The sequence below is a fragment of the Ptychodera flava genome, assembly GCF_041260155.1.
Source record: "Ptychodera flava strain L36383 chromosome 23 unlocalized genomic scaffold, AS_Pfla_20210202 Scaffold_24__1_contigs__length_23054250_pilon, whole genome shotgun sequence".
Taxonomy (NCBI): domain Eukaryota; kingdom Metazoa; phylum Hemichordata; class Enteropneusta; family Ptychoderidae; genus Ptychodera; species Ptychodera flava.
Window position 1 is genome coordinate 688,472 of NW_027248278.1, and position 25,996 is coordinate 714,467.

The window sequence follows — 25,996 nt, forward strand, 5'->3', positions numbered from 1 at the left end:
TATCCCTTACAATTGGCATATAGATTGGAACACAGCTTGACGTCTGCAATGACATATGATAATTGGCCAACCTCAATTATCTAGTCAACAATTCTGTTGCCAGAGTTGTGATAATGAAGACTGTGATTGGATGAGGTCGTCTCCGCTCCTACATTCATTAAGTTACCATTTACTGTTTTCATGTCAGCTTAATAAATACAGACAATCAACATTCTACGGTAAACTTTCAATGTTTCCATCGCTTGCTGTATCAAGCAGTCATGGAAATTGATGAACTTAACACTTTATTACGTTGCCATGGTAGCCAGTCTGATCGTTGCAAATTTCATTACATATAATTTGTCGGTGTGTTGCTGTGTTGTAATGATGTATCTACAGAGATCAATCACTATTTATCTGATGATGTCCAATGACGCCTGATCATCAATTCCACCAGTACGCTTGGTGCGATGATCGCCAATGGATCTGAAAGTTGTCATCACAGGCAAGATATTCACCAGCAAGGATACCGTGCTGTGTTAGTTACCTATAGGAAGTCATTCTAGTCTACTGATATTTATGAACGTTTGATGCCGTATACATCACAATGACAAACTACTCCATTCCCTTGTTCACGGTTATGTGTATATGTACTTTAGCGCCGGCTTTGTTTTGGACAATTGAAGACGACGACGATTGGGTCAAACTATCCAACATTTGCTGTGAATTTGACTTACAATGTTGTTACAACTATATTTACGGTGAGTATTCTCCATCGCTATCTGGTCAATTTCAATTTCAGTATGATGTCCCAACCGTAACAATGCGCTATCCGGTCAATTTCAATGTCAGTATGATGTCCTTACCGTAACAATGCCGATTAGTCGATGTCTTGGCCTTCGTTATCGATTGCCACATTGTTAAATTCATTTGTTCGTTGTTTCAGTCCACCAACTCTATATATTTTACGTGCAATTCTTGATAATTTAGTTTACATTAAATGGCAATTGTTTTTGTTGTTGACAATCAGTAAATTACTGTTAACATTTTATTTAATGAGTCGATAAGCAAAACAAGTTTGCTTCGTCAGAACTATAGCTTTTAATTAATATTCATTATAAATATTGCTATTTCACAATTTTAAAGAGTCATGTATCTGGTTAGATATGTTTATTTCCGTGACTTCATTGTCACTGTGGTAGTTTATTTAGTGCGACAATAAAACATCACAATTCAAGCGTTGACGTATGACATCAGCTGATCAACCGTTGTACTTTCAGCATTGACTTTTTGATTCCGTTTGCTGTAAGTCATCAATGTTAATGAAATATGTTTATGTGAGTAAACGTTGTTGAATGACATATACAGCAGTGGACACAAATAATAACTTGTCTTTTGCTTTGTCTACATATACCGGTGTATTCAAATACAGCGCCACTGTAGGACCAGACAGATCGTTTTCTAATTTCTTTTTCATGTAAAATGCACATTGGAAATAAATCAATAGATACTTTGATCGATTGATTGATAGGTAAAGTCGAGTATACATTCAAAAGAAGGAAATATAGATGTCAGTGTCATGATTTCAAGAGACGCATGCTTAAATCAAATTGGCAAAATAAACTAAATCTTACATTTTGATGGCAGGTTCAGTAGTCCTGCTACATCATTATGACGTCATCCTGGTATCGTGTAATTGGCGTAATCTGGCATGCACTGTCACCATCTGAGAAAGACACCTGTATGGAAATTATTATGGGCTATATTCGCTGATATTTTGTTTTATAATTTAGATACTATCTGCTGTTTAATGTATGACAGTGGAATAAGCTATCATATAACAATTCATCGCAAGAAAATCAATATCTGATAGTATGCAACGTTCGATGGACAAGTCATTTGCACTTCATGATCTGCGAATTTCCTTCTTCAGAGAATCTTAGCTCAAAAGCATTGTTTACAAATTGTATTATTCTACACTAACAAAGAAACTAATATACACATTTAGATATTTACTGTTATCAAGTTTACCCGAAGAATTAAAGTACAGTACATATTACACCCTCTATCAGACGTGTAATGTCACTCAACAAACTGAATTTGGTCACTAAAAATGGAACAAATTATTTTGGCACCGGTTATCATTACTGACATTTTATTGAATAAAGTGTCATTTCAATTTGATATTCAACTCCTAACTTCATAAAACATTCTCCTCATATTGAGAAAGTGTCTGCGACTAGCTGTGTCTATCTACAGACTGCAATACGTGTGTCTATCTATGTGTCTATCTTCAGACTGCAATATGTGTGTCTATCTACAGACTGCAATGTGTGTGTCTATCTTCAGACTGCAATGTGTGTCTATCTTCAGACTGCAATATGTGTGTCTATCTACAGACTGCAATGTGTGTGTCTATCTTCAGACTGCAATGTGTGTATTTCTTCAGACTGCAATGTGTGTCTATCTTCAGACTGCAATGTGTGTCTGTCTTCAGACTGCAATATGTGTGTCTATCTATATACTGCAATGTGTGTCTATCTCCAGACTGCAATGTGTGTCTATCTTCAGACTGCAATGTGTGTCTATCTTCAGACTGCAATGTGTGTCTATCTTCAGACTGCAATGTGTGTCTATCTTCAGACTGCAATATGTGTGTCTATCTTCAGACTGCAATGTGTGTCTGTCTTCAGACTGCAATATGTGTGTCTATCTACAGACTGCAATTGTGTGTCTATCTTCAGACTGCAATGTGTGTCTATCTTCAGACTGCAATGTGTGTCTATCTTCACACTGCAATATGTGTGTCTATCTACAGACTGCAATGTGTGTGTCTATCTTCAGACTGCAATCACTATAGGGATAAAGTGCGTGACTAGAGCGAGAAACTGACGCTTTCTCGCAATCGGTGAGAATCTGTTCTTATTCTCACCGCTGTCGGTGAGAAAATTTAAATCTCCACTGGAGATTGGTGAGAAATGCACTCCTTGGCGAAAATCAAGTGTGAGAACAAATTCTCACCGGTGAGAATGGAAATTCTCACTAAGTACAGCGAGAATCATCAAGACTCGTCGTTCATTGGCGAGAATCATAAAGACTCCGAACGGCGTGTCTTCATGATTCTCGCTCGTGAATTTCAATTCTCGCTGTACTTAGTGAGAATTTCCATTATAACCGGTGACAATTTGTTCTCACACTTGATTCTCGCCAAGGAGTGCATTTCTCACCAATCTCCAGTGAGATTAAAATTTTCTCACCGACAGCGGTGAGAATAAGAACAAATTCTCACCTATTGCGAGAAAGCGTCAGTTTCTCGCTCTAGTCACGCACTTTTTCCCTATAGTGAATGTGTGTATTTCTTCAGACTGCAATGTGTGTCTATCTTCAGACTGCAATGTGTGTCTGTCTTCAGACTGCAATGTGTGTCTATCTTCAGACTGCAATGTGTGTCTATCTTCAGACTGCAATGTGTGTCTATCTTCAGACTGCAATACGTGTATCTATCTTCAGACTGCAATGTGTGTCTGTCTTCAGACTGCAATGTGTGTGTCTATCTATATACTGCAATGTGTGTCTATCTCCAGACTGCAATGTGTGTCTATCTTCACACTGCAATGTGTGTCTATCTTTAGACTGCAATATGTGTGTCTACTGTAGACTGCAAAGTGTATCTATCTTCAGACTGCAATATGTGTGTCTATCTTCACACTGCAATGTGTGTCTATCTTTAGACTGCAATATGTGTGTCTATCTTTACACTGCAATGTGTGTCTATCTCCACACTGCAATGTGTGTCTATTCTCAGACTCCAGTATGTGTCCCATTTGAATGTTGAAACTGGCAAAAAATCGGTACAAGTCAATAGACTTGCATGAAGAAAACGAAACAATCTGATTTTTTTGACAATTTGACGAAAAGCAAGGATACGTAGAGTCCGAATGTAGTATATCAAAATGAAAGTATCAGTGCATTACGGCCTCTCAACTATTCACAGCGACTTAGGGAGTCTATTTGTATTGTTTTAATTATATTGGTAAGATTCAGCTACCCAATTGGATAAGAGCTTATTCAATGCTGCACATTAGCCCCCTCTCAATGATAAGAAAATAATGATATCTTTTTTGATATTGAAATTGTATCATTTTATATCAGGTCAGTGGCTCAAATCAAAATCATCAAATCTTGTTCTGACTAAAATGAGCATGCATACCAGCTTCCACTTTGTGCTGAAAGTGTTATAACTGTGTGACAGGACACCTGGATACGGAGCATGAAGGATTCAGCATTGGAACTCAATATCGTTAATTTTGTACTGTTACTGTATGTATACATGGGACACTTAGCATTGATTTAGTTTGGAAAGTGACGATCTTGTATCAATGCAATGTATCAATTAAGTACTATACGGACGCCACTGTCAATGTAGGTAGCATACAGACTCCGTTCAGATTGTTAAGTACCATACAGATTCTGTTGTCAATGAAAGTACCATACAGACTCCGTTGTCAATGAAAGTACCATACAGACTCCGTTGTCAATGTAAGTACCATACAGACTCCGTTGTCAATGTAAGTACCATACAGACTCCGTTGTCAATGTAAGTACCATACAGACTCCGTTGTCAATGTAAGTACCATACAGACTCCGTTGTCAATGTAAGTACCATACAGACTCCGTTGTCAATGTAAGTACCATACAGACTCCGTTGTCAATGTAAGTACCATACCGACTCCGTTGTCAATGTAAGTACCATACAGACTCCGTTGTCAATGTAAGTACCATACCGACTCCGTTGTCAATGTAAGTACCATAGAGACTCCGTTGCCACGAATACCGCAGTGAAGTCAAAGAAAGAGGCGCAACATACAATAGAGTGAGGGTTGGGCTGGTGCTGTTATCAATATCCATATCCATATCCAACTCACCATTGAATACTATCGGGCTGCTTCTCTATAATAGTAAAGCATTTTATTTCATATTACTTGCTATGCTAAATATACACCATATATCTACAGTTTAACATGAGAATCGTATCTTAAATATCGTCTTTATGTGATTATCATTAAACTGGTGGAAACTCGTCCTCAGAATGCTGGTAGAAACTTTAAAAGATCATTAACACGTGGAATTCTGGAGTCTATTGGACTGAACATAAATTTATACAGGCATTGTTGTAAGTCCAAAACACCAGTTATGATTTGGTGTTAGGTCAACATGGTTCATTTAATTTGATCTAATTGCATTACCGCAGGATGTTTGGTTTGGTTCGCTCTGCAAGTTGCACATTTTAATAATAGTTTTACGTTTCTTCAACACAGATAATCCTTACAACAATGAGTTAGTGGCTGTACAATGGCTTGACATTATTAACGATAAAATGTTGGTCATGAGTCACCAACTGTCAGTGCGCGTCTTGGAATTACGAAACGAACATGACCAAGGTGACGTCAGATAAGTTGACTGCAGTGACGTCACAGACATTTCATTATGGTCAGCAGATTCGAAATGAAGCCAGTAAATTTGGCTACAAGCATTTCACCTATGACGTCAGAAGACAATTTAGTCTCCTGTTACAAGGCAGTGAAAAGTTACCATCCGACAAGAATAACAAGTGAGCGTTAATTCAACTTCTATTGCAGATTCTTTTCAACAATACCAATATTTAATTTTCAATCTTGCTTTGTGTAACAATACATATTCTCCATTCGAAGGCTTTTATACATTTTTTCATTGCATTTTTATCGGCTGAGGCTGTTATGACCATCCTCCATATTCTTAAAATACACCTTTATATTTCCGATGGGCCAAAGTTTATATCCGCAGTACAATGCGCAGCAATGATCACGTGTTGACAGAAAGTGATGACGGTGTTGAATTATGATCACGTGTTGACAGAAAGTGATGACGGTGTTGAATTATGATCACGTGTTGACAGAAAGTGATGACGGTGTTGAATTATGATCATGTGTTGACAGAAAGTGATGACAGTGTTGGATAGTTTCTCACAAAGAATGAGTGCATAATGTTTTATGCTTGTAACAGCAGTTAAAATCTTATTATTGAGTTAAAATGCACAGAGAATTTAAAACAACAACAACACAAAAACAACAACAACACAAAAAACAAAGCGGAAAAAGTAATAACAGTAAGATGACGTCTATTTTATGTACGATTCTCTCACTTGTGAACACGATGTACGATTCTCTCACTTCTGAACACTTTTCGTGTTCACCTCACCTTGCAATCCAAACAATTTACTGTTTTCAAAAGTTTATCTTCCATTCTGTAAGTTTTTTTGTCAAATTTATCTAATGTCTATTTTTAAAAGATCCATGTTTCATTCATATTTTTAAGAAATCCATGTTTCATTCATTAAAGCACTTATATTGGCAGGAAACTTGAAGACACACAAGGCGAAATGCTTCAAATATACAGCACTGGTAAGGTCTGCAATCTGAACACATCGACGGAAAGCCATGCAATGAGACGAGACGGTTGTCAAGAATTAGAACCTGACTTGGTAAATATCATGGCCAATTCCAGAGACTATGATATCTTATTACAAGCTTGGAAAGGTTGGCGAGACGCAGTCGGCGTTGCTATCGGTGATCTGTATCCTGACTACGTCAAACTTGTGAACTTACGAGCACGGAACAAAGGTCAGTATTTGATAGGATTGATGCTACCTCTTGTTGACTAAAGGCGGTCAACTAATAAACAGTTTATGTTCCATCAAAGTTAGACTGAAATTATCTCCGTTAAAGTGACTACAATGGATAGACTGAAATTGTAGACAATATCCATACTACCACAATTAGACTGACATTATAGACAATATACATACTACCACAATTAGACTGACATTATAGATAATATACATACTACCACAATTAGACTGACATTATAGATAATATACATACTACCACAATTAGACTGACATTATAGATAATGTACATACTACCACAATTAGGCTGATATTATAGATAATATACATACTACCACAATTAGGCTGATATTATAGATAATATACATACTACCACAATTAGGCTGATATTATAGATAATATACATACTACCACAATTAGACTGACATTATAGATAATATACATACTACCACAATTAGACTGACATTATAGATAATATACATACTACCACAATTAGACTGACATTATAGATAATATACATACTACCACAATTAGACTGACATTATAGATAATATACATACTACCACAATTAGACTGACATTATAGATAATATACATACTACCACAATTAGGCTGATATTATAGATAATATACATACTACCACAATTAGGCTGATATTATAGATAATATACATACTACCACAATTAGGCTGATATTATAGATAATATACATACTACCACAATTAGACTGACATTATAGATAATATACATACTACCACAATTAGGCTGATATTATAGATAATATACATACTACCACAATTAGGCTGATATTATAGATAATATACATACTACCACAATTAGGCTGATATTATAGATAATATACATACTACCACAATTAGGCTGATATTATAGATAATATACATACTACCACAATTAGGCTGATATTATAGATAATATACATACTACCACAATTAGGCTGATATTATAGATAATATACATACTACCACAATTAGACTGACATTATAGATAATATACATACTACCACAATTAGACTGACATAATAGACAATCCAGAGGCTATCACTTTTAGACGATTTAGATCATTTTACAGTTAGGGTGACAATATAGAATGTGTAGATACTGCCACAGTATCTATACAGTCTATAGACTGTATATACTTTCACATAGACTGAAATGATAGACAATTTAGATACTACTACATCATCTATAAACAATGCAAATAATACCGCAGTTAGATTGGCACTGCAGAATGATGTGTGACAAAGCATCGCCAGGGAATAAAAAGTATTCTTAGACTGATATACCATGAACATCTTCGGGATGTAAATTATATTATATCATACCAGTATATTGATGGCGTAAATATAAATATCTGATACGTCGAGACGTGAAAATAACGGTCCTATATTCGGATTACAGCTTGGTCGGAGTAATAGAATTTACTGAATAATATAATCGTTTTAATGTTTTTATCCTTCACAAATGGAATCAAAGATATATGCCAAAGACCATTATTTATGAAAGAACATTGAAATGCATCGGCAAAAATTCTGCACAACATATGTCCTTGTCTTTTCAAGATTGATCTCCATTTAAATTGCACATTTAACACATTGAAAAGAGTTTTCCCTACTAATGCAATAATATATATATTAGGTGATATATTAGTTGACTTTGAACAACCCAGTTCTTTAAGTCATCAGATTATATATATATATATATATATATATAGAGAGAGAGAGAGAGAGAGAGAGAGAGAGAGAGAGAGAGAGAGAGAGAGTTTGAAGTGATAATATTTTGTCCGCAGAACGATTGGTTTGTCGAAGTCGATTTGCAATGACGTCATTACTGTAAATTATTCAAATGGTGAATTTGAATCCTGAAGGGACACATGCATATAGCCGTGACGACTCACGTTATCACGTGATCTGAACACACAAGTCAGGTCATTATTCACTAATAATTAACGTGAAAACCCGAGGCACTCGCGATGAAAACGATGACTAATGAATAATAAAAGCGAAGAGAAATTATGTAATGTATTATTTACCCACTCTCGTTAATATTACATATACTTTAATTTACCGTTGAAGTAATACAAAGTAGAGTTCAACTCATTAAAATTTATAACCTCCAAAATGAACTCCAATTTTCCTGCATAAAAAATAAGAATTCAGGATTTCTAGAATAATCATCACAGATATAAACAAGGATAAACTCGTTTTCACCCGAAAAACTCAAGTTTGACAAAACTGTCGAAGAAAAATAACATGAGACAATAAAGAAGTGAAGACAAATTCCTAGATGACTCTGAGAGTATTAGCACAGTATTACCACGGTTGATATCAATATTTGATACAGTAACATGATGTACAGGTATCACCTTAAGCCTTGTACTGTTCTCACTCCTTCAGTCAACGATTTTCAGATAAAAGTTAGTGTGTCTCATCAATAAAATAAGGTCTTTACTGAAACTCCATCGGGTATACGGTAGGAATATTCGTCTGCCAATTCACTAAGACGTCCCTAGGTATCAATAAATTACCTATGACACATTGCAGTCATTCGTCATTACAATAACATGGATAACATGACAACAATAAAAATATTGATATAATTCTTATTTACCTGTTTCGAGAAACATATTTTTAAGATACGTAATTATTGAATAGCATCTTTCCAAATTTAGGGGTAGATTTGAAAATGACGATCTTTTAATGCTTCCACTGACATTTAAACTTATGGAATAACCATTTCTGTCATACAATGTGTATTGGTTGATTACTACCAATGTAGCGCAGAATTCAGACTTGCATTGAAAACACAGATAAAAAATATATGTTCACAGTGAGAAGCTACAAACAGCAGCAGTGCCGCTCAAAGTTGGTCGCCATTTTGAACCATCCGACCAAATTAATGCAACTTTCGTTACCATGACACTAATATGGAAAACCGTAAAAAATGAAATAGCCGTCATGCTTAAATATTGTTTCAGTATTATTGCCACAGCGTAGATGATATGAATTATTTTGTACTGTTGTTATTAATATTGAGTTGCATCTTTTTATTATGTGTCACTTACCCCAAGCAGTGCCCAATGGAGTATAGGGTTGCCACTATGTACATCCATGCTCTTGTGTCGCCAATTTCAACATTTGTCTATTTTACGTTTAATGTACCTCAGTGTTAATATACCGCTTGAATGTATTCACAGAGAAAACCCAGTACACTAGCATAAAGAATTGTAACATTTTAAGGAAAATACCCAATGAAATTCTTTAAATATAAAAAATATACCGCTTGAAATCAAATAATGCTTATTCGATCTACGAGCACAAATATGGCTGCAGCTCCCTTAATTAAGTTCGAAATCGAAGAGCACAACCATGGTTGCAGCTCCCTTAATTTAGTTCCAAATGATTCACTTCTTACTATACACAATTAATATAACGAGCGATCTATTATTTATTTATCAGAATTATCAGCCGATCAGAATATCCGTGGTATTTTTTCTAAAATGTATGAGTATATTGAGTATATTGAGTATATAAGTACATAAGTATATAGAGTATACTGAGTATATAAGTACATAAGTATATTGAGATAACATCTGGTAATTTAGATAAAGTGGCAGATGATCTTATAATGAATAGAAGTCAGAGCGACACGTTTTTAACTCATGTTCGCTCACGTGAACTAATGTCGCAGCGATGCCTTTCTGCGTGTCTGCGTATGTATGTGTCTATCTGACTGTCTGTGCTCCCGATATCTCAAAAATGGTTCATCAGATCGGAATCAAATCTGGTACATAGATTCAGTTTACAATTGGCAAGAACTAATTAGTTTTTGGCGAGTGTGGCTTGTTTACTTTTTGCTCATTTGCATACTTAATGATTTTAGAAAAAAACGGATATACATTTTAATATACAACCAAGTTAAAAGGTGACATGTAAGACAATAGCTAATTTGCATATTTAATGAACTTTCCTAATTTGGGATATATATCTAAATGAACTAGACTAAAGTTTACGAAACTTGCCATGTATATTGAAGGTACTATCATACAACATTATTAAAAGTCCTTAAGCATTTTCACTTCAGCAAATTCCTAATTTGCACATTTAATGAACTTTTCTAATTAGGGATATATATCTGAGTTTACTTGACCAAAGTTGACGAAAATTGCTCTGTGCGATGGTGATACCAGGTAAAACAATATTGAAAGTCATTTCGCATTTTCATGTCAGCTAATTTACAATTTGCACATATAATGAGCTTTCACATTTTGACAAATATAGCTTGAAGGAGTTGATCAAAGGCATTTAAACTTGCTATGTAAAGTGGTGATACAATGACAACAGTCAAAAATATTAAGTATTGTTATTTCAGCTGATTACATATTTGTATTCTTAATGACCTTTAGAATTAATGTATGGTGAATATTGTTAATGATGTTGATCATGAACACTGTAAATGAAGTTGCAGAAAACATTTGGCAAAAGTTTATATTTACACACGACTTCAATATATAATGAAACACGTGAGCATTTTCAGTTCACATGTGGTTGACTAAGGAAGAGAGCAATCGTTGAACTCTGACCGGCAGAGACTGTTTTAACTCTGGTAGAGAGCGATCATTATTAGAGATACCATGATATTCTTTTGCGTCATCCAACACCTCCATATCATGTCATACAACACCTCCATATCACGTCATCCAACATCTCCATATCATGTCATCCAACACCTCCATATCATGTCATCCAACACCTCCATATCACGTCATCCAACACCTCCATATCACGTCATCCAACACCTCCATATCATGTCATCCAACACCTCCATATCACGTCATCGAACATCTCCATATCATGTCATACAACACCTCCATATCACGTCATCCAACACCTCCATATCACGTCATCCAACACCTCCATATCATGTCATTCAACACCTCCATATCATGTCATCCAACACCTCCATATCATGTCATCCAACACCTCCATATCACGTCATCCAACACCTCCATATCATGTCATCCAACACCTCCATATCATGTCATACAACACCTCCATATCACGTCATCCAACACCTCCATATCACGTCATCCAACACCTCCATATCACGTCATCCAACACCTCCATATCATGTCATCCAACACCTCCATATCATGTCATCCAACACCTCCATATCACGTCATCCAACACCTCCATATCACGTCATCCAACACCTCCATATCACGTCATCCAACACCTCCATATCACGTCATCCAACACCTCCATATCATGTCATCCAACACCTCCATATCACGTCATCCAACACCTCCATATCATGTCATCCAACACCTCCATATCACGTCATCCAACACCTCCATATCATGTCATACAACACCTCCATATCACGTCATCCAACACCTCCATATCATGTCATCCAACACCTCCATATCATGTCATCCAACACCTCCATATCATGTCATCCAACACCTCCATATCACATCATACAACACCTCCATATCATGTCATCCAACACCTCCATATCATGTCATCCAACACCTCCATATCACATCATACAACACCTCCATATCATGTCATACAACACCTCCATATCACGTCATCCAACACCTCCATATCATGTCATCCAACACCTCCATATCACGTCATCCAACACCTCCATATCACGTCATCCAACACCTCCATATCATGTCATCCAACACCTCCATATCATGTCATCCAACACCTCCATATCATGTCATCCAACACCTCCATATCACGTCATCCAACACCTCCATATCATGTCATCCAACACCTCCATATCATGTCATCCAACACCTCCATATCATGTCATCCAACACCTCCATATCACATCATACAACACCTCCATATCATGTCATCCAACACCTCCATATCACGTCATCCAACACCTCCATATCATGTCATCCAACACCTCCATATCACGTCATCCAACACCTCCATATCATGTCATCCAACACCTCCATATCACGTCATCCAACACCTCCATATCACGTCATCCAACACCTCCATATCATGTCATCCAACACCTCCATATCATGTCATCCAACACCTCAACACAACTAATTATGCTGATCCGTGGACTTATCAGGGATTTTACGGGTTGGTCAACATCGCGAAAGATAGGAATGGTTTCTAAAACTCCTTTTTCATTAATATCACTATCTTTCCGATGTTGACCAACCTCTGATAAGTCCACGGATTAGCATAATTAGTTGTTTTGACTAATTAATTACAGCATGTGTGTATGAGAGATATACGTCCTTGTAATGGAGTGTTAAAGAAATAAAGAGTCACAGAGGCTAGGTTAGGTTATATAAACCATTTATTTTATTTATTCCGATCATTCAGAGCATGAAGAAAGAAGAGAAAACGATAGAGAAAACAGTGTGAAAAACTCAGTAATACTTATTGGGTCACCTGTGGTCTTACATGGTATCAGTGCCTCAAGTGACAAGCCGTCATAATGGCACGTCAATAAACTTTTTTGCACTCTTTTATTCAAACAACTGAATTTTCATAACTGTGTAGGGAACAATCACACTACCCTTCGCTTTGTTAGGGCCACTGTTGTTACTCTTTATTATACATTGTGAACTATGATTCCCCCCAGTAATATTTTTCACATTAAAAAAAAATATTACTGGAGGGAAATGATAATTTACTTGGGGTCTTAACGTTTACTCTATCAGGCTACAAAGACATGGCATCTGAATCTCTACAGACCCTTTACGAAATAGATGACTTTGACAAATTAGTAGAAGGGCTGTATGATGAAATACGACCTCTGTATGTTGAGCTTCATACTTATGTTCGTCGCAAATTATCATCGTTTTACGGTTCTGACAAAGTCGGCCATGACAGTCTCATACCAGCTCATATTTTAGGTACGTACATTTGCTAAAGTTTACCTTTTTATTCTCTTTACAATATAATACGAATGCACAATATACTTGTGTGTACTAACATGCATGAAGCTTCTGCAAACTTTGCACGGTGACCCCTCACTTTTGTTCGTGACTGGTAAGAGAATGGTTGAAAGTTTCATGGAGGAAAGTTTCAGCAAAAGTTAAAGTCTTTTACTTTCGATACGCATACTAGATCAAGCCAATACTTTATTAAGTTAACACCATTGGCAAGATTTATATTTTCCAAAGTGAATGCAAGATGTGAGGATTGTTAATTCGATGTGCTCTTATGTATGATGAGATTTTTATGAGTTATAGCTTAAACTCACGATTTTACTCACGATTTTTATTTGAATTGATTTTAGGAAATATGTGGGCACAGCAATGGACCAACATTTACGATATTGTGGCACCGTATCCTGACAAACCCTCGGTTGACGTCACATCTCAGATGATATCTAAAGGTTACACTGCAATGCGCATGTTCGAGATGGCCGATGAGTTCTTCCAATCTTTAGGATTTCAACCAATGCCAAAATCGTTCTGGAATAAGTCTGTCTTTGTGAAACCAACAGACAGAGATATTGTCTGCCACCCTTCAGCTGAAGATTTCTTCACCGATAAAGACGTCAGGTTAGCTATTTAATTTCTAGAGTATGCACACAACAGTATACTTCTGTGATTGGCCTTTGAATGATGGGAATTTCAGTGTACATTTTAAAATAAAGTTTATATTTGATTGTTTGTTTGTTTGTTTGTTTGGTATACGTAGGATCAAGATGTGTACTGAAGTTAACATGTTTGACTTATACACAATTCATCATGAAATGGGGCATTGTCAGTACTATCTGAGTTATCGCCGTCAACCAATCATTTTTCGAGCTGGCGCAAATCCCGCCTTTCATGAAGCTGTTGGTGACACCATTGCGTTGTCTGTAAACACTCCAAAACACTTACATTCTGTTGGTCTTTTGGAAGCAGATGACAGGACATACGGTGAGATATATACACTTTTCTAAGTGACAGCTCACATGATGCTTTTCTCTTGTTTTCCGAAAGTGATCATAGGAATCAATTGCAACATTCACTACAAAAAAGAACATTTTCAAATATAATTGTTTTTTCGTTTATTAATCTTCACAATATCCCATGAAAATGTTCGAAAGCCATAGCCTATGGCTGTGGTGTTGGTGTCATGCTTCATTACAATTAATTTGTCCGACGAATGAGGGTGGGACGGGAAATACAGGCTATCTATCAGTGTACGGATATAATCTGGACATTTACCGAAAGTAATTTTATATACAATGAGGATTATTCTCTGTTAGACAGGTAACCAATGAAGCTCATAAAGGACTTGTGTTATATGATCAAATTTGTTATACCGGTGCACTCTGTGTGGAACGTAACTTTTGTAGCTGGTAGCTCATATTAATTTCCTTGACAATATGACGATTATCATTTTACAAGCCTCAGTCTGTATCTTTTGCACAGAGGAAGATATCAATTTTTTGATGAGACAAGCCTTGGAAAGGGTAGTGTTACTTCCATACGCTCTAGTTATTGACAAATGGAGATGGACTGTTTACAGAGGTCAGATATCACCTCAAGAATATAATTCCAAATGGTGGCAACTAAGGTATTTTACAATCGGTTTCTTTTCCATCTTTAGGAAACCTCCCTGACTTGTAGAATTCGTTCTACATTTTGTTGATATCCATGTCTTTTGGTCTCCATTTTGGTCTCCATTTCTATCTTCATCTCATTGTTAAGGTCTTATTCCTATTCTCTGTTGATACGGAAAACTGAAACTGTCTTTAAATAGAACACCATTAATAAAAGAGAAGATTGCTATTCTTTCTAGATTTCTGTATTTACCGCTAATTTAAGCTTCAAAAAGACGTTTAATCTTTGACAGTTTAATATTTTCTAAAGACCTGATATCTCAAAGACCGAAAGTGATATCATTGATGCATGGATGCACGACTTGGATTTATTGGTACAAATTAAGTATGGTGTTTTCCATGGGAAATTCCATTGCATTCTTTTATGATTATGTTTGCCTTGTCAGGGCACAGTATCAGGGTTTATCTCCTCCAATAGAAAGAAGTGAACGTGACTTTGATCCAGGAGCTAAATACCACGTAGCTGCTGGTATACCATATATCAGGTATGACATGTATTAGATTCTTTAAGTAGAAAGTTTAGAGAAGTTGTCTTTCAAATAAGGGAGCATTCGTTTTTCACACTGCAGGGAGGAGGGTCGGTGGAATCACTCTTACAAAACCGTTTTAGAGGGGTCAAATTTTACAATCTATGATGGGGGGGTTCAAATTTTACTAAGGTTTGTATTGAGTTATGACAAAAAACAACATAATTGATAAATACAACATAATTGATAAATACAACATAATTGATAAATACAACATAATTGATAAATACAACATAATTGATAAAAGAGTACATGACTGAGCAGGTGATAACAGGCAGAAAGGAGCAGTTTTATTCACAAAAATAAATTGTCAAGTTGACCAAGAGAGAAATGAGTGTCATGCCATGTTGCTGATATAACTTTTATATCACTTTGACTACTGGGAAACATAGCTCCAGTTTTTGAAATATGGTGTTATATGAAGTGTTTTCAAAGAATTTTGGACTTTGTAATGACATACGTTTAAACGACCAGGATTAACAAATATAAATAAGAACACCAATGGGACAAATGCTTGTTTTAATCAGTTATTCTGACGAGTCACTGACTAACTGTCAGGTTGACAGAGGTAAACTGCATCATTCGTACTACTCGGTTGTGATGAGTCACTTTGACTGATGGATGGTAAGTCAGTCTATTTTCTGTCAAGTGTTCATTTAACAGTCAGAGGACAATGGTGTACTAGGGACTGTGTATCAGTATAATGAGATATTGGGACATACATGCTCCTAAATTGGATTTTGGAATTTCATCCAAATGTTGATTCGTTATACATTGTAGTCTATGAGAAAAATAGTTTTTTCCACTACAAAACTAGCTAAATCTGTGTATTTATAGACACTTGCTAATTGATATTAATGTACTTGATTAGGCTAGGGTGATTTTATAAATGCTTGACAATTGATATTAATGTACGTGATAAGAAAGGGGTGTTTGAAAGAGCAGATGTGAACAACAAGTATGATATTTCGAAATTCACCCAAATGGTTGTTCGTACTTTGAAAAATAATCACAATCATACCCATCCAGAATATAATAATAATACTGAGTCAAAGTTCGTTAATACATAAATGTTCAAAGGTCAAATGGGAAATCAAAGCGGATGAAAAATTGCGGGTTTCACATTATACCATTGATGTATTAGAAGGGGTTAAATTTTAGAAATTCAATTTGGAGATGGGAGTCGCTTTTGCATTTCATTTGTAGCTTAAGTTACACCGACCCAACCCCTACCCGTAAAAAAAGAATGCTCCCTAAGCATTTCTTCAAAATTTGAAGTACATCTGGTGGATAACTTTGCTTTGTAAAGTTACCAATGGATTCACTAGAAGCTAATACACTTAAAAGCTATTAATGTAGAACGCACCTCGGGGACAGACATTCGGACTCTCAAACTTTTACAATTCTCTTCTTATATACCACATGTGGGGGATCATTTTAAAGCTCTTGGTGAAAGAAAACTTTTCACCGGCTTAGTTTTTCGAAATTCGAAATTTTTTATTTTTCTCGATAGAGTTAACACAGGGATGGCGGCCATTTTGAATTTCAAATATCGGTAAATCTTGGGAAATTTGTTTCTCTAGTACCAAAATTTGCACGGTGACCCCCTATTTTTATTCTTGATTTTGAATGAGAATGATTGAAAGATCCCTTGAGGAAAGTTAGAGCAAATGTTTAAGCCTTTCACTTTCGAGGTGCATACTACCCTAAGCGATTTTTGAAGAATTGCCAAATGGTGTTATAGATAGCCTCAAAGAATATATTACGTCCTGACATTATCATCAGAGTTTTTCAAACCTTTGAATTTCTTGTGCTTCCCAACCATTGAAAACACCGTTGCTTTTATATGCCATTTTTCTACGGGCGAACTTTTCACAAGCTGATCAAAAGATTAGTCATCGATACTTGATGATCAAATTTTGGAAGTTAAATGTTATCATATTGTCATCAAATGTTTATCATATTTCCGTCAGAAATACACAGTCCAAAGAAAGAACTTTTTCAGTAAAATCAATTTCCCAAACGGCAATACTGAAAATCAGCTTATTTCTCTACTAACAAATCAAGAGTTATCTTTGAATGAACAACCTGCAGATTATGTTTTTACTTTATATAAACAAGGAAATACCAAGTTATATTTATTATTAGCTACTATTATTATACTGTAATAATTTATCTTTATTGAAGAAAATTTGAACTTATTTTTGTATTACACTTTTATTGCCACAAATGTGATGTAAATCCTATATTTACAAGCAAGCAATAAAAATATTATAATTATATTATTGTCTTTTCTGATACTTATGCCTGGAATTTCGTCTACTATGTTAATCAAATTTCTAAAATCGATCACTCCTAAAGATTTTATTAGAATTTTGAGCAACAGCAATGACATTGGCAGCATGCAGTAACAGCACTGACGACACAGCAATGACACTTGCAGCATGCAGTAACAGCACTGGCGACACAGCAATGACATTGGCAGCATGCAGTAACAGCACTGACGACACAGCAATGACATTTGCAGCATGCAGTAACAGCACTGACGACACAGCAATGACATTTGCAGCATGCAGTAACAGCACTGCACTGGCGACACAGCAATGACACTTGCAGCATGCAGTAACAGCACTGACGACACAGCAATGACATTGGCAGCATGCAGTAACAGCACTGACGACAAAGCAATGACATAGGCAGCATGCAGTAACAGCACTGACGACACAGCAATGACATTGGCAGTATGCAGTAACAGCACTGACGACACAGCAATGACATTGGCAGTATGCAGTAACAGCACTGGCGACACAGCAATGATATTGGCATCGTGAAATATCACTAATGACACAGCAATGGCATTGCTAGGCTGCAATCCTGCAATCTCCATACAGTCAGTCAGAACTGACTCTATCTGAAGATTGAAGGTTGCATGAAACTTAAGTAATGGATATTATTACTTTTTAATTGAAGTAATTTGTGTTATTACATATATGTTTTTTATTTTTCAATTCTTTTTCTTCAAAAGGTATTTTGTTAGTTTTTTGATTCAGTTTCAATTCCATAAGGCCCTCTGTGAGGAAGCTGGATTTCAAGGTCCAATTCATCGGTGTGATATTCACAGTTCTAAAAACGCGGGGCAAAAACTAAGGTATGGTAAACTTCACCGTCTCAGTACATTAAATCACAGATATTAGATTCATGGTATTGCTGATTTGCTCTGCCCACATATCGTAAGTGACTGTTTGTTTTCCAAGTCTTCTCTCTCCGTGTTTTTATTAGGTCTTATGTTTTTTTTTAACTTTACTGCCTTGTCGGGTGAAGAGTGATATTGGATGAATCAGGGTTGATGGAGAAAGGGATTGTAGAATGGGTTTGGTTGCAGTGCCGAGATCAATCATCAGTTTGTAATCGCAGATTCACCCTGTTCTCTTCTATTTTTCTTCTGTCATTGAAATGATATCGGAGTTTTCTCCTCTGTACTATTTCAGACACATGATGGAAATTGGTCGATCTAGACCATGGCCTGATGTCATGCAGGTGATTACCGGACAAAGGAACATTCAGACCGAGGCTATTCTGGAGTACTTCCAGCCACTAATGGATTGGTTAAAGTCACAGAATGACGGCAACAATCATGACAATAAGGATTGATATCATCACGTGATGTAGAAAAACGACGATAAAGGCGATGACGTATAACTGACTGGATTAAAGAATCGGCGAATTGTCTTTATGAACTTTAATATCAAAATGTTGTATTTGAGCCGCTCAAACTTTCATTATGTCTTAAACTTACCAATCGCTTGATTTAATCGAAGAGAAGTTTTCAATTATTATTAAATATTCTCTTCATGGCAGTAAAATGTCTTGGTTTTATTTATTTTTAATTTGATAGCCTAAGGGTTTTGGTAAATCCAATGTAACACGATATAAAATTGCTTTGTGATGTAACTTCTGACGATTAAGGAACTGAAGACATGGACATTCAGCAAATATATTATCACACTAAACCTTAGGTTCTCTGCGTTTGACAATATATAGTACGAGGAGATTTTCATGCCACCTTTGATTAGAAATATTGCTTTGAAGAATAGTGTTTTGATAAAGTACAACGCCACCTTAACATATCTTTTGCTATCAGTGCTGACTTTAATTAACACACCGAGCAACAAATTACCCAATCCATGATTTGTCGATATTTGGAATTCAAATGGCCGCCATATCTGTGTTCTACGGATGAAAAATAAAATTTTCGATTTTCAAAAAACTAAGCCGATGAAAGTTTTTCTTTCTCCAAGACCTTCAAAATGAACCCACACAAGTGGTAGATCAGTCAAGAGTTGCAAAAGTTTGAGAGTCCGAATATCTGTCCCCGAGGCGCGACGTCGTTCACAAGCGTACTTATCTGCTGGCGGTTCAAAAAAAACCATCAATTTATGCCCGTAACATGTTGTATTGAATCATCCACTTTTTTCCGGTGTGTATTTTTCGAAGACGGCAACAATTGGTCAATCCCGTGATCTGCTACTAACACAACTGAACATATTAGAGAATTATTCAAACTGTGAGTCTATGACTTCGACTCAGTGCAGAGACCCAAGAAGTAAACAAGTTTACACTGTCATCTGCGTGCATTAACAAAGATATACCAATATTAAACTGTAGAACTATCAATATACAATGTAGACATATTAGGTGCGTAAAAATAATAAAATCCAACCAAGTGATAAATTGAGAATTTTCAGCTTTATTGATATTTCATGGCGCTGTTTTATTACCTCGTGGTTGTGCAGACTGCATGTTTAATGATTGAACAGCACAATGCTGACATACAGACTTAGAAACAGAAGCATGGATGATGACATGGTAGCCTTGCCTGTACTGAGATATTCTGTTAAAAAAACGAAAATAGAAAGGTTTGTGTTAAAGATATACAGTCACCTGTAATCTAAATATGCCAATATATGGTCAAAGGGACGTTCCTTGGTATTCAAAATGCCCATGTGAGGGTGCTGTTTTTAAAAAGTGGCCACCCGCTTTAAATCTGTGATTGGTTAGATTGCTCTTTCCATGGTAACTCTGGCAAAATTGGTACAGGTGACAGTATACCTTTAATCCTTCTGCAGTTATAATCTGTTTAATGTTGTGTAATGAAACAAAAAGAAAACAAATCAATACAAAGTTTGTATAGCAACACTATGGTACCGATCACAATTCTATCACTTGTCAACGCTATGGTACCGATCACAATTCTATCACTTGTCAACGCTATGGCACCGATCACAATTCTATCACTTGTCAACGCTATGGTACCGATCACAATTCTATCACTTGTCAACGCTATGGTACCGATCACAATTCTATCACTTGTCAACGCTATGGCACCGATCACAATTCTATCACTTGTCAACGCTATGGCACCGATCACAATTCTATCACTTGTCAACGCTATGGCACCGATCACAATTCTATCACTTGTCAACGCTATGGCACCGATCACAATTCTATCACTTGTCAACGCTATGGCACCGATCACAATTCTATCACTTGTCAACGCTATGGCACCGATCACAATTCTATCACTTGTCAACGCTATGGCACCGATCACAATTCTATCACTTGTCAACGCTATGGCACCGATCACAATTCTATCACTTGTCAACGCTATGGCACCGATCACAATTCTATCACTTGTCAACGCTATGGCACCGATCACAATTCTATCACTTGTCAACGCTATGGCACCGATCACAATTCTATCACTTGTCAACGCTATGGCACCGATCACAATTCTATCACTTGTCAAGGCTATGGTACCGATCACAATTCTATCACTTGTCAAGGCTATGGTACCGATCACAATTCCATCACTTGTGAAAGCTATGGTACCGATCACAATTCTATCACTTGTCAACGCTATGGTACCGATCACAATTCACACTTGTCAACGCTATGGTACCGATCACAATTCTATCACTTGTCAACGCTATGGTACCGATCACAATTCTATCACTTGTCAACGCTATGGCACCTATGACGATCACAATTCTATCACTTGTCAACACCATGGTACCGATCACAATTCTATCACTTGTCAACGCTATGGCACCGATCACAATTCTATCACTTGTCAACGCTATGGCACCGATCACAATTCTATCACTTGTCAACGCTATGGTACCGATCACAATTCCATCACTTGTCAACGCTATGGTACCGATCACAATTCTATCACTTGTCAACGCTATGGCACCGATCACAATTCTATCACTTGTCAACGCTATGGCACCGATCACAATTCTATCACTTGTCAACGCTATGGCACCGATCACAATTCTATCACTTGTCAACGCTATGGCACCGATCACAATTCTATCACTTGTCAACGCTATGGCACCGATCACAATTCTATCACTTGTCAAGGCTATGGTACCGATCACAATTCTATCACTTGTCAAGGCTATGGTACCGATCACAATTCCATCACTTGTGAAAGCTATGGTACCGATCACAATTCTATCACTTGTCAACGCTATGGTACCGATCACAATTCCATCACTTGTCAACGCTATGGTACCGATCACAATTCCATCACTTGTGAAAGCTATGGTACCGATCACAATTCTATCACTTGTCAACGCTATGGCACCGATCACAATTCTATCATTGTCAACGCTATGGCACCGATCACAATTCTATCACTTGTCAAGGCTATGGCACCGATCACAATTCTATCACTTGTCAACGCTATGGCACCGATCACAATTCTATCACTTGTCAACGCTATGGCACCGATCACAATTCTATCACTTGTCAACGCTATGGCACCGATCACAATTCTATCACTTGTCAACGCTATGGTACCGATCACAATTCCATCACTTGTGAAAGCTATGGTACCGATCACTATGGTACCGTTCACAATTCTATCGCTTGTCAACGCTATGGTAGTGATGCAGGCTTACTTTTGAAGGATAGTCACGTGACATTTCAACATAGACATATTTACCGGGAGGGCGCCATGCTTTATCCCAGCCTCTGTTATCGCCATTTTCATCGTTCTGCAATTTCAACCATTCATAAAGAGGTTGGAAATATTCAAACAAGGCTTCTGCATCCATTTCCCTTGTACCGGTCATAGCTTCCATTGCTTCTGGCCAAGGAACGCTGGATCCTTTCATTAACATATCGCTGCAAAAAATAATCTTGTCCATTTTAATGTCATAGAGGATTTCGTTTCATAGTTTTGACGTCATATCGAAATGATCGCTGCTTATTTTCAAATGCTAGTTTAATAATGTTGTAGTCTGAAGCACTGTGAAGTTGGTCATGACAGAATAATGTACTACGTTTCGTAATTATAACACTACATGGGTATGTGCAGTGCTCCTTTTCTTGGCTAAACATGAGCTTGCCCGTCCTACTGTTTTCTGTGTAGACAAAATCATATGCACTATATTTATGAATTTAATGGTGTTGTTTACAAAACGAGCCGCATAAATTGCTCCAATCTTTTCGTATAATATAATACATCACGACCTAAAGACTTTAAAATTGTACCTGAGTAGTCGGCCGGCTGCTTCAGATCCATCGATATCACAACGATGCAGTGGTCTTGTCACATTGGCTGCATTACACGCTGCCTTGTGAAATTGAAACTGGATCACGTGACTCACAAAATATCTAGCAAAACAACAAGATTCTTAACTTGGTTAAATTGGTCTATCCGAGGCACAAATCTGTTTATAATAGCATGGCATACATTATATGAGGGTGTTTTCATTTTTTAGCAATAATTTCTTTCAAAGAAATTGGTTTAGAGCTTTGACTTGCCAAAATAATGCAATATTTGTTTCAAACACTTGAAAGAGCATTTCAGGAATTGAGAAACACACCATCTATAGCGGTCTAAAACCTTCAATAGATCAGGGACATAGTATTGATATCACATACACAAGTGTCTGGCACAGTTTATATTGTGACTCGATGTGAGGTGTCAGAGCCGCACACGTTGATATTACTTTACCTGATATAAGGGACATTGGCAGGTACGTGGTATTTAGCGCCTGGGTCGAAGTCACCCCCATGACGTGCAGTTGGTGGCGCAACACCCTGGTACTCCAATCTATAGAGTGAAGTAAAACGGTAATTCTTCATGGATACAAGAGATAATTAAAATTATTTTCAATGGACGAAAGCCGCCCGGCCGTGATAAAATACGCGTTCTGATACGAGCCCCTACCATGGAAGATGATTGTCGAAACAAAGGGTCCATTAACTACCATGAAGATGAGTGTCGAAACAAAAGGCGTATTGAAAAGAGCAGCGTAAAGGTCTTGAAATTTTGCTTTCAGAACTTCCTTTGGTCGTCTGTTGCTTCCTCTGTCATAGCCCAGAGTGCGTGCTACGTATCCCCTCGTTTATTTTTGCTCAAAAGAACTTAATTTCTAATTAAATACGTTACAGATACCAAACACTAAGCTGTATCATCTAGAATCTGAAAACAAGAGTGGCAAATTCGAAGATAAGAAACATTATTTTGAATAACAAAAACGACGTTTCGTCACAATTGAATATAATGATTACACATATTGCCTTTGGCTGTGAACCACATAAAGACACACTTGGATTTATATTTCAGTACTATTAGTATTTCAGGCTCACTATTTCATTTCACTCTCAGTGACTCTAAAGCATTGATATAGCGGCCTCATCCTCACCTGAGATCCCACCATTTGTCGTTGTAATTGTCAGGAGTGTAGTCCCCAGAGAATACTCGCCAACGCCACAGATCAATAATCAAACCAAATGGCAAGAAAGCAACTTTCTCAAGAGCCATGCTCATCAAGAAATTGATGTCGGTTTCTAAGATTATACGGAGTAAACAAAACAGATGAAATCAAATTAATTTAGAATACACAACATCGTTTCCAGACACTCTAGACCCATTCCTTCGATTCTGTTTCGATCTCTTTCCGTGACGGTCGAGATAAATTTCCACAAAAAGATAAAATTATCATTAATGAAGAAAATGTACGAGGATTTAAATGGATCAGAGTCCTGCAATAATACAGAAATAAGCTGATTTACTTGGCAGTACAAAGAGAGTTTACTGAATCGAAATGTGAGCAAGAAACTAATTAACAAAGCAGCAACAGAATGGGTGATAACGATAGCAGCAAAGAACATCCTAATACAATGAAGCATTCAGTATTGTACACTTGAAATGTATTAAACAGTTCAGGATTAATATGTATATTTGTATTGAAGTCATAGAATCAAACGATATTATTTCATTGCCGGTACGCAATTTTCTGAAGATTTCTCTCAAACACTCGGTATGTACTCTTCATCAAAGAAGGAAAACTATGATATAAAAGACAACATTTGAAGACCTTGCCTAACTTTACAGCATACAAAAGATTTGTGAACTCTATACAAAAAACTGAGTATCACATTGCCTTGAGAAAAGATAAAAGTTTTGCCCATAATAAAAAGTGGAGAATTTACAGTACTAATATCCACCGAGACCCTAGCACAACAGACATACACAATAATGATGTATGATCACAACTTTATTGATTTCTGTAATGTCTTTTTTTTTCTCAGATTTAATGAGACATGTATTTGAAAATTTTTGATAACTCCAATAAAAACGTTAAAAAAAGACAACATTTGAAAAATTTTAATGGATAGAGATACTGGGACTTGAATGTCGGGAGCGAAAGACAATCTTATGCTACTATACGGTCTTCCACTGTTTCCATACCAACGTCAATTTCATATAATAGTCAATTTCATACAACAGTCAATTTCATATCATAGTCAATTTCATACCATAGTCAATTAATTTCATACCGTAGTCGTTTTCTTGGATATTGTCCAACAGACCGATTTTACTGAGATGTTCTGGGGTGGATACTGAGAGAGCCATGACGTCACCAACTGCTTCGTGGAAACCAGGGTTGGCGCCATCTCTGTAGACTACAGGTTTGTCTTTGTATTGCAAGAAATATTGAATATGACCCATTTCATGATGAGCTGTTATAAGGTGATCCATTGTCGGTTCAGTACACTGCTTCACTCTATTTGTGAGATGAAATAATGACAAATTAAATATATAATGCAGAGTTTTGAGTGACATTGCAGTCAATTATGAGCATGAAGCGAATGGTAAGAGCGGTTGATGGAAGTAGTGACAAGCAAA

General features: G+C 36.6%; 2 protein-coding genes across 3 annotated transcripts in view; one reads left to right on the plus strand and one right to left on the minus strand.

Annotated features, from left to right (window-relative positions):
- Positions 1-164: 164 nt before the first annotated feature.
- Positions 165-19,652, plus strand: LOC139124631 (angiotensin-converting enzyme-like). 2 transcript variants are annotated; one of them, XM_070690757.1, is made up of 10 exons: positions 165-740; positions 5,298-5,590; positions 6,373-6,638; positions 13,362-13,556; positions 13,943-14,210; positions 14,350-14,573; positions 15,072-15,216; positions 15,649-15,747; positions 18,815-18,937; positions 19,278-19,652. In XM_070690757.1, the coding sequence occupies exons 2-10, from the start codon at positions 5,412-5,414 to the stop codon at positions 19,438-19,440; spliced, it is 1,662 nt and encodes a 553-aa protein (XP_070546858.1). In that variant the 5' UTR covers positions 165-740; positions 5,298-5,411; the 3' UTR covers positions 19,441-19,652. The 2 variants fall into 2 exon arrangements, with proteins under 2 accessions (XP_070546858.1, XP_070546859.1); XM_070690758.1 differs by lacking the exon at positions 5,298-5,590 and having other exon boundaries at positions 536-740.
- Positions 19,653-20,516: 864 nt separating this feature from the next.
- The window catches only part of LOC139124629 (angiotensin-converting enzyme-like), a 41,907-nt gene continuing 36,427 nt past the window's right edge, over positions 20,517-25,996 (minus strand). Inside the window, exons 21-26 of the mRNA XM_070690756.1 lie at positions 25,648-25,874; positions 24,510-24,654; positions 23,816-23,914; positions 23,350-23,472; positions 22,799-22,980; positions 20,517-20,680 (exon numbers count right to left, since the gene is read on the minus strand). Coding sequence (XP_070546857.1) covers positions 20,592-20,680; positions 22,799-22,980; positions 23,350-23,472; positions 23,816-23,914; positions 24,510-24,654; positions 25,648-25,874 — 865 coding nt within the window. The 3' untranslated portion in view covers positions 20,517-20,591. The remainder of the gene's footprint in view (positions 20,681-22,798; positions 22,981-23,349; positions 23,473-23,815; positions 23,915-24,509; positions 24,655-25,647; positions 25,875-25,996) is intronic.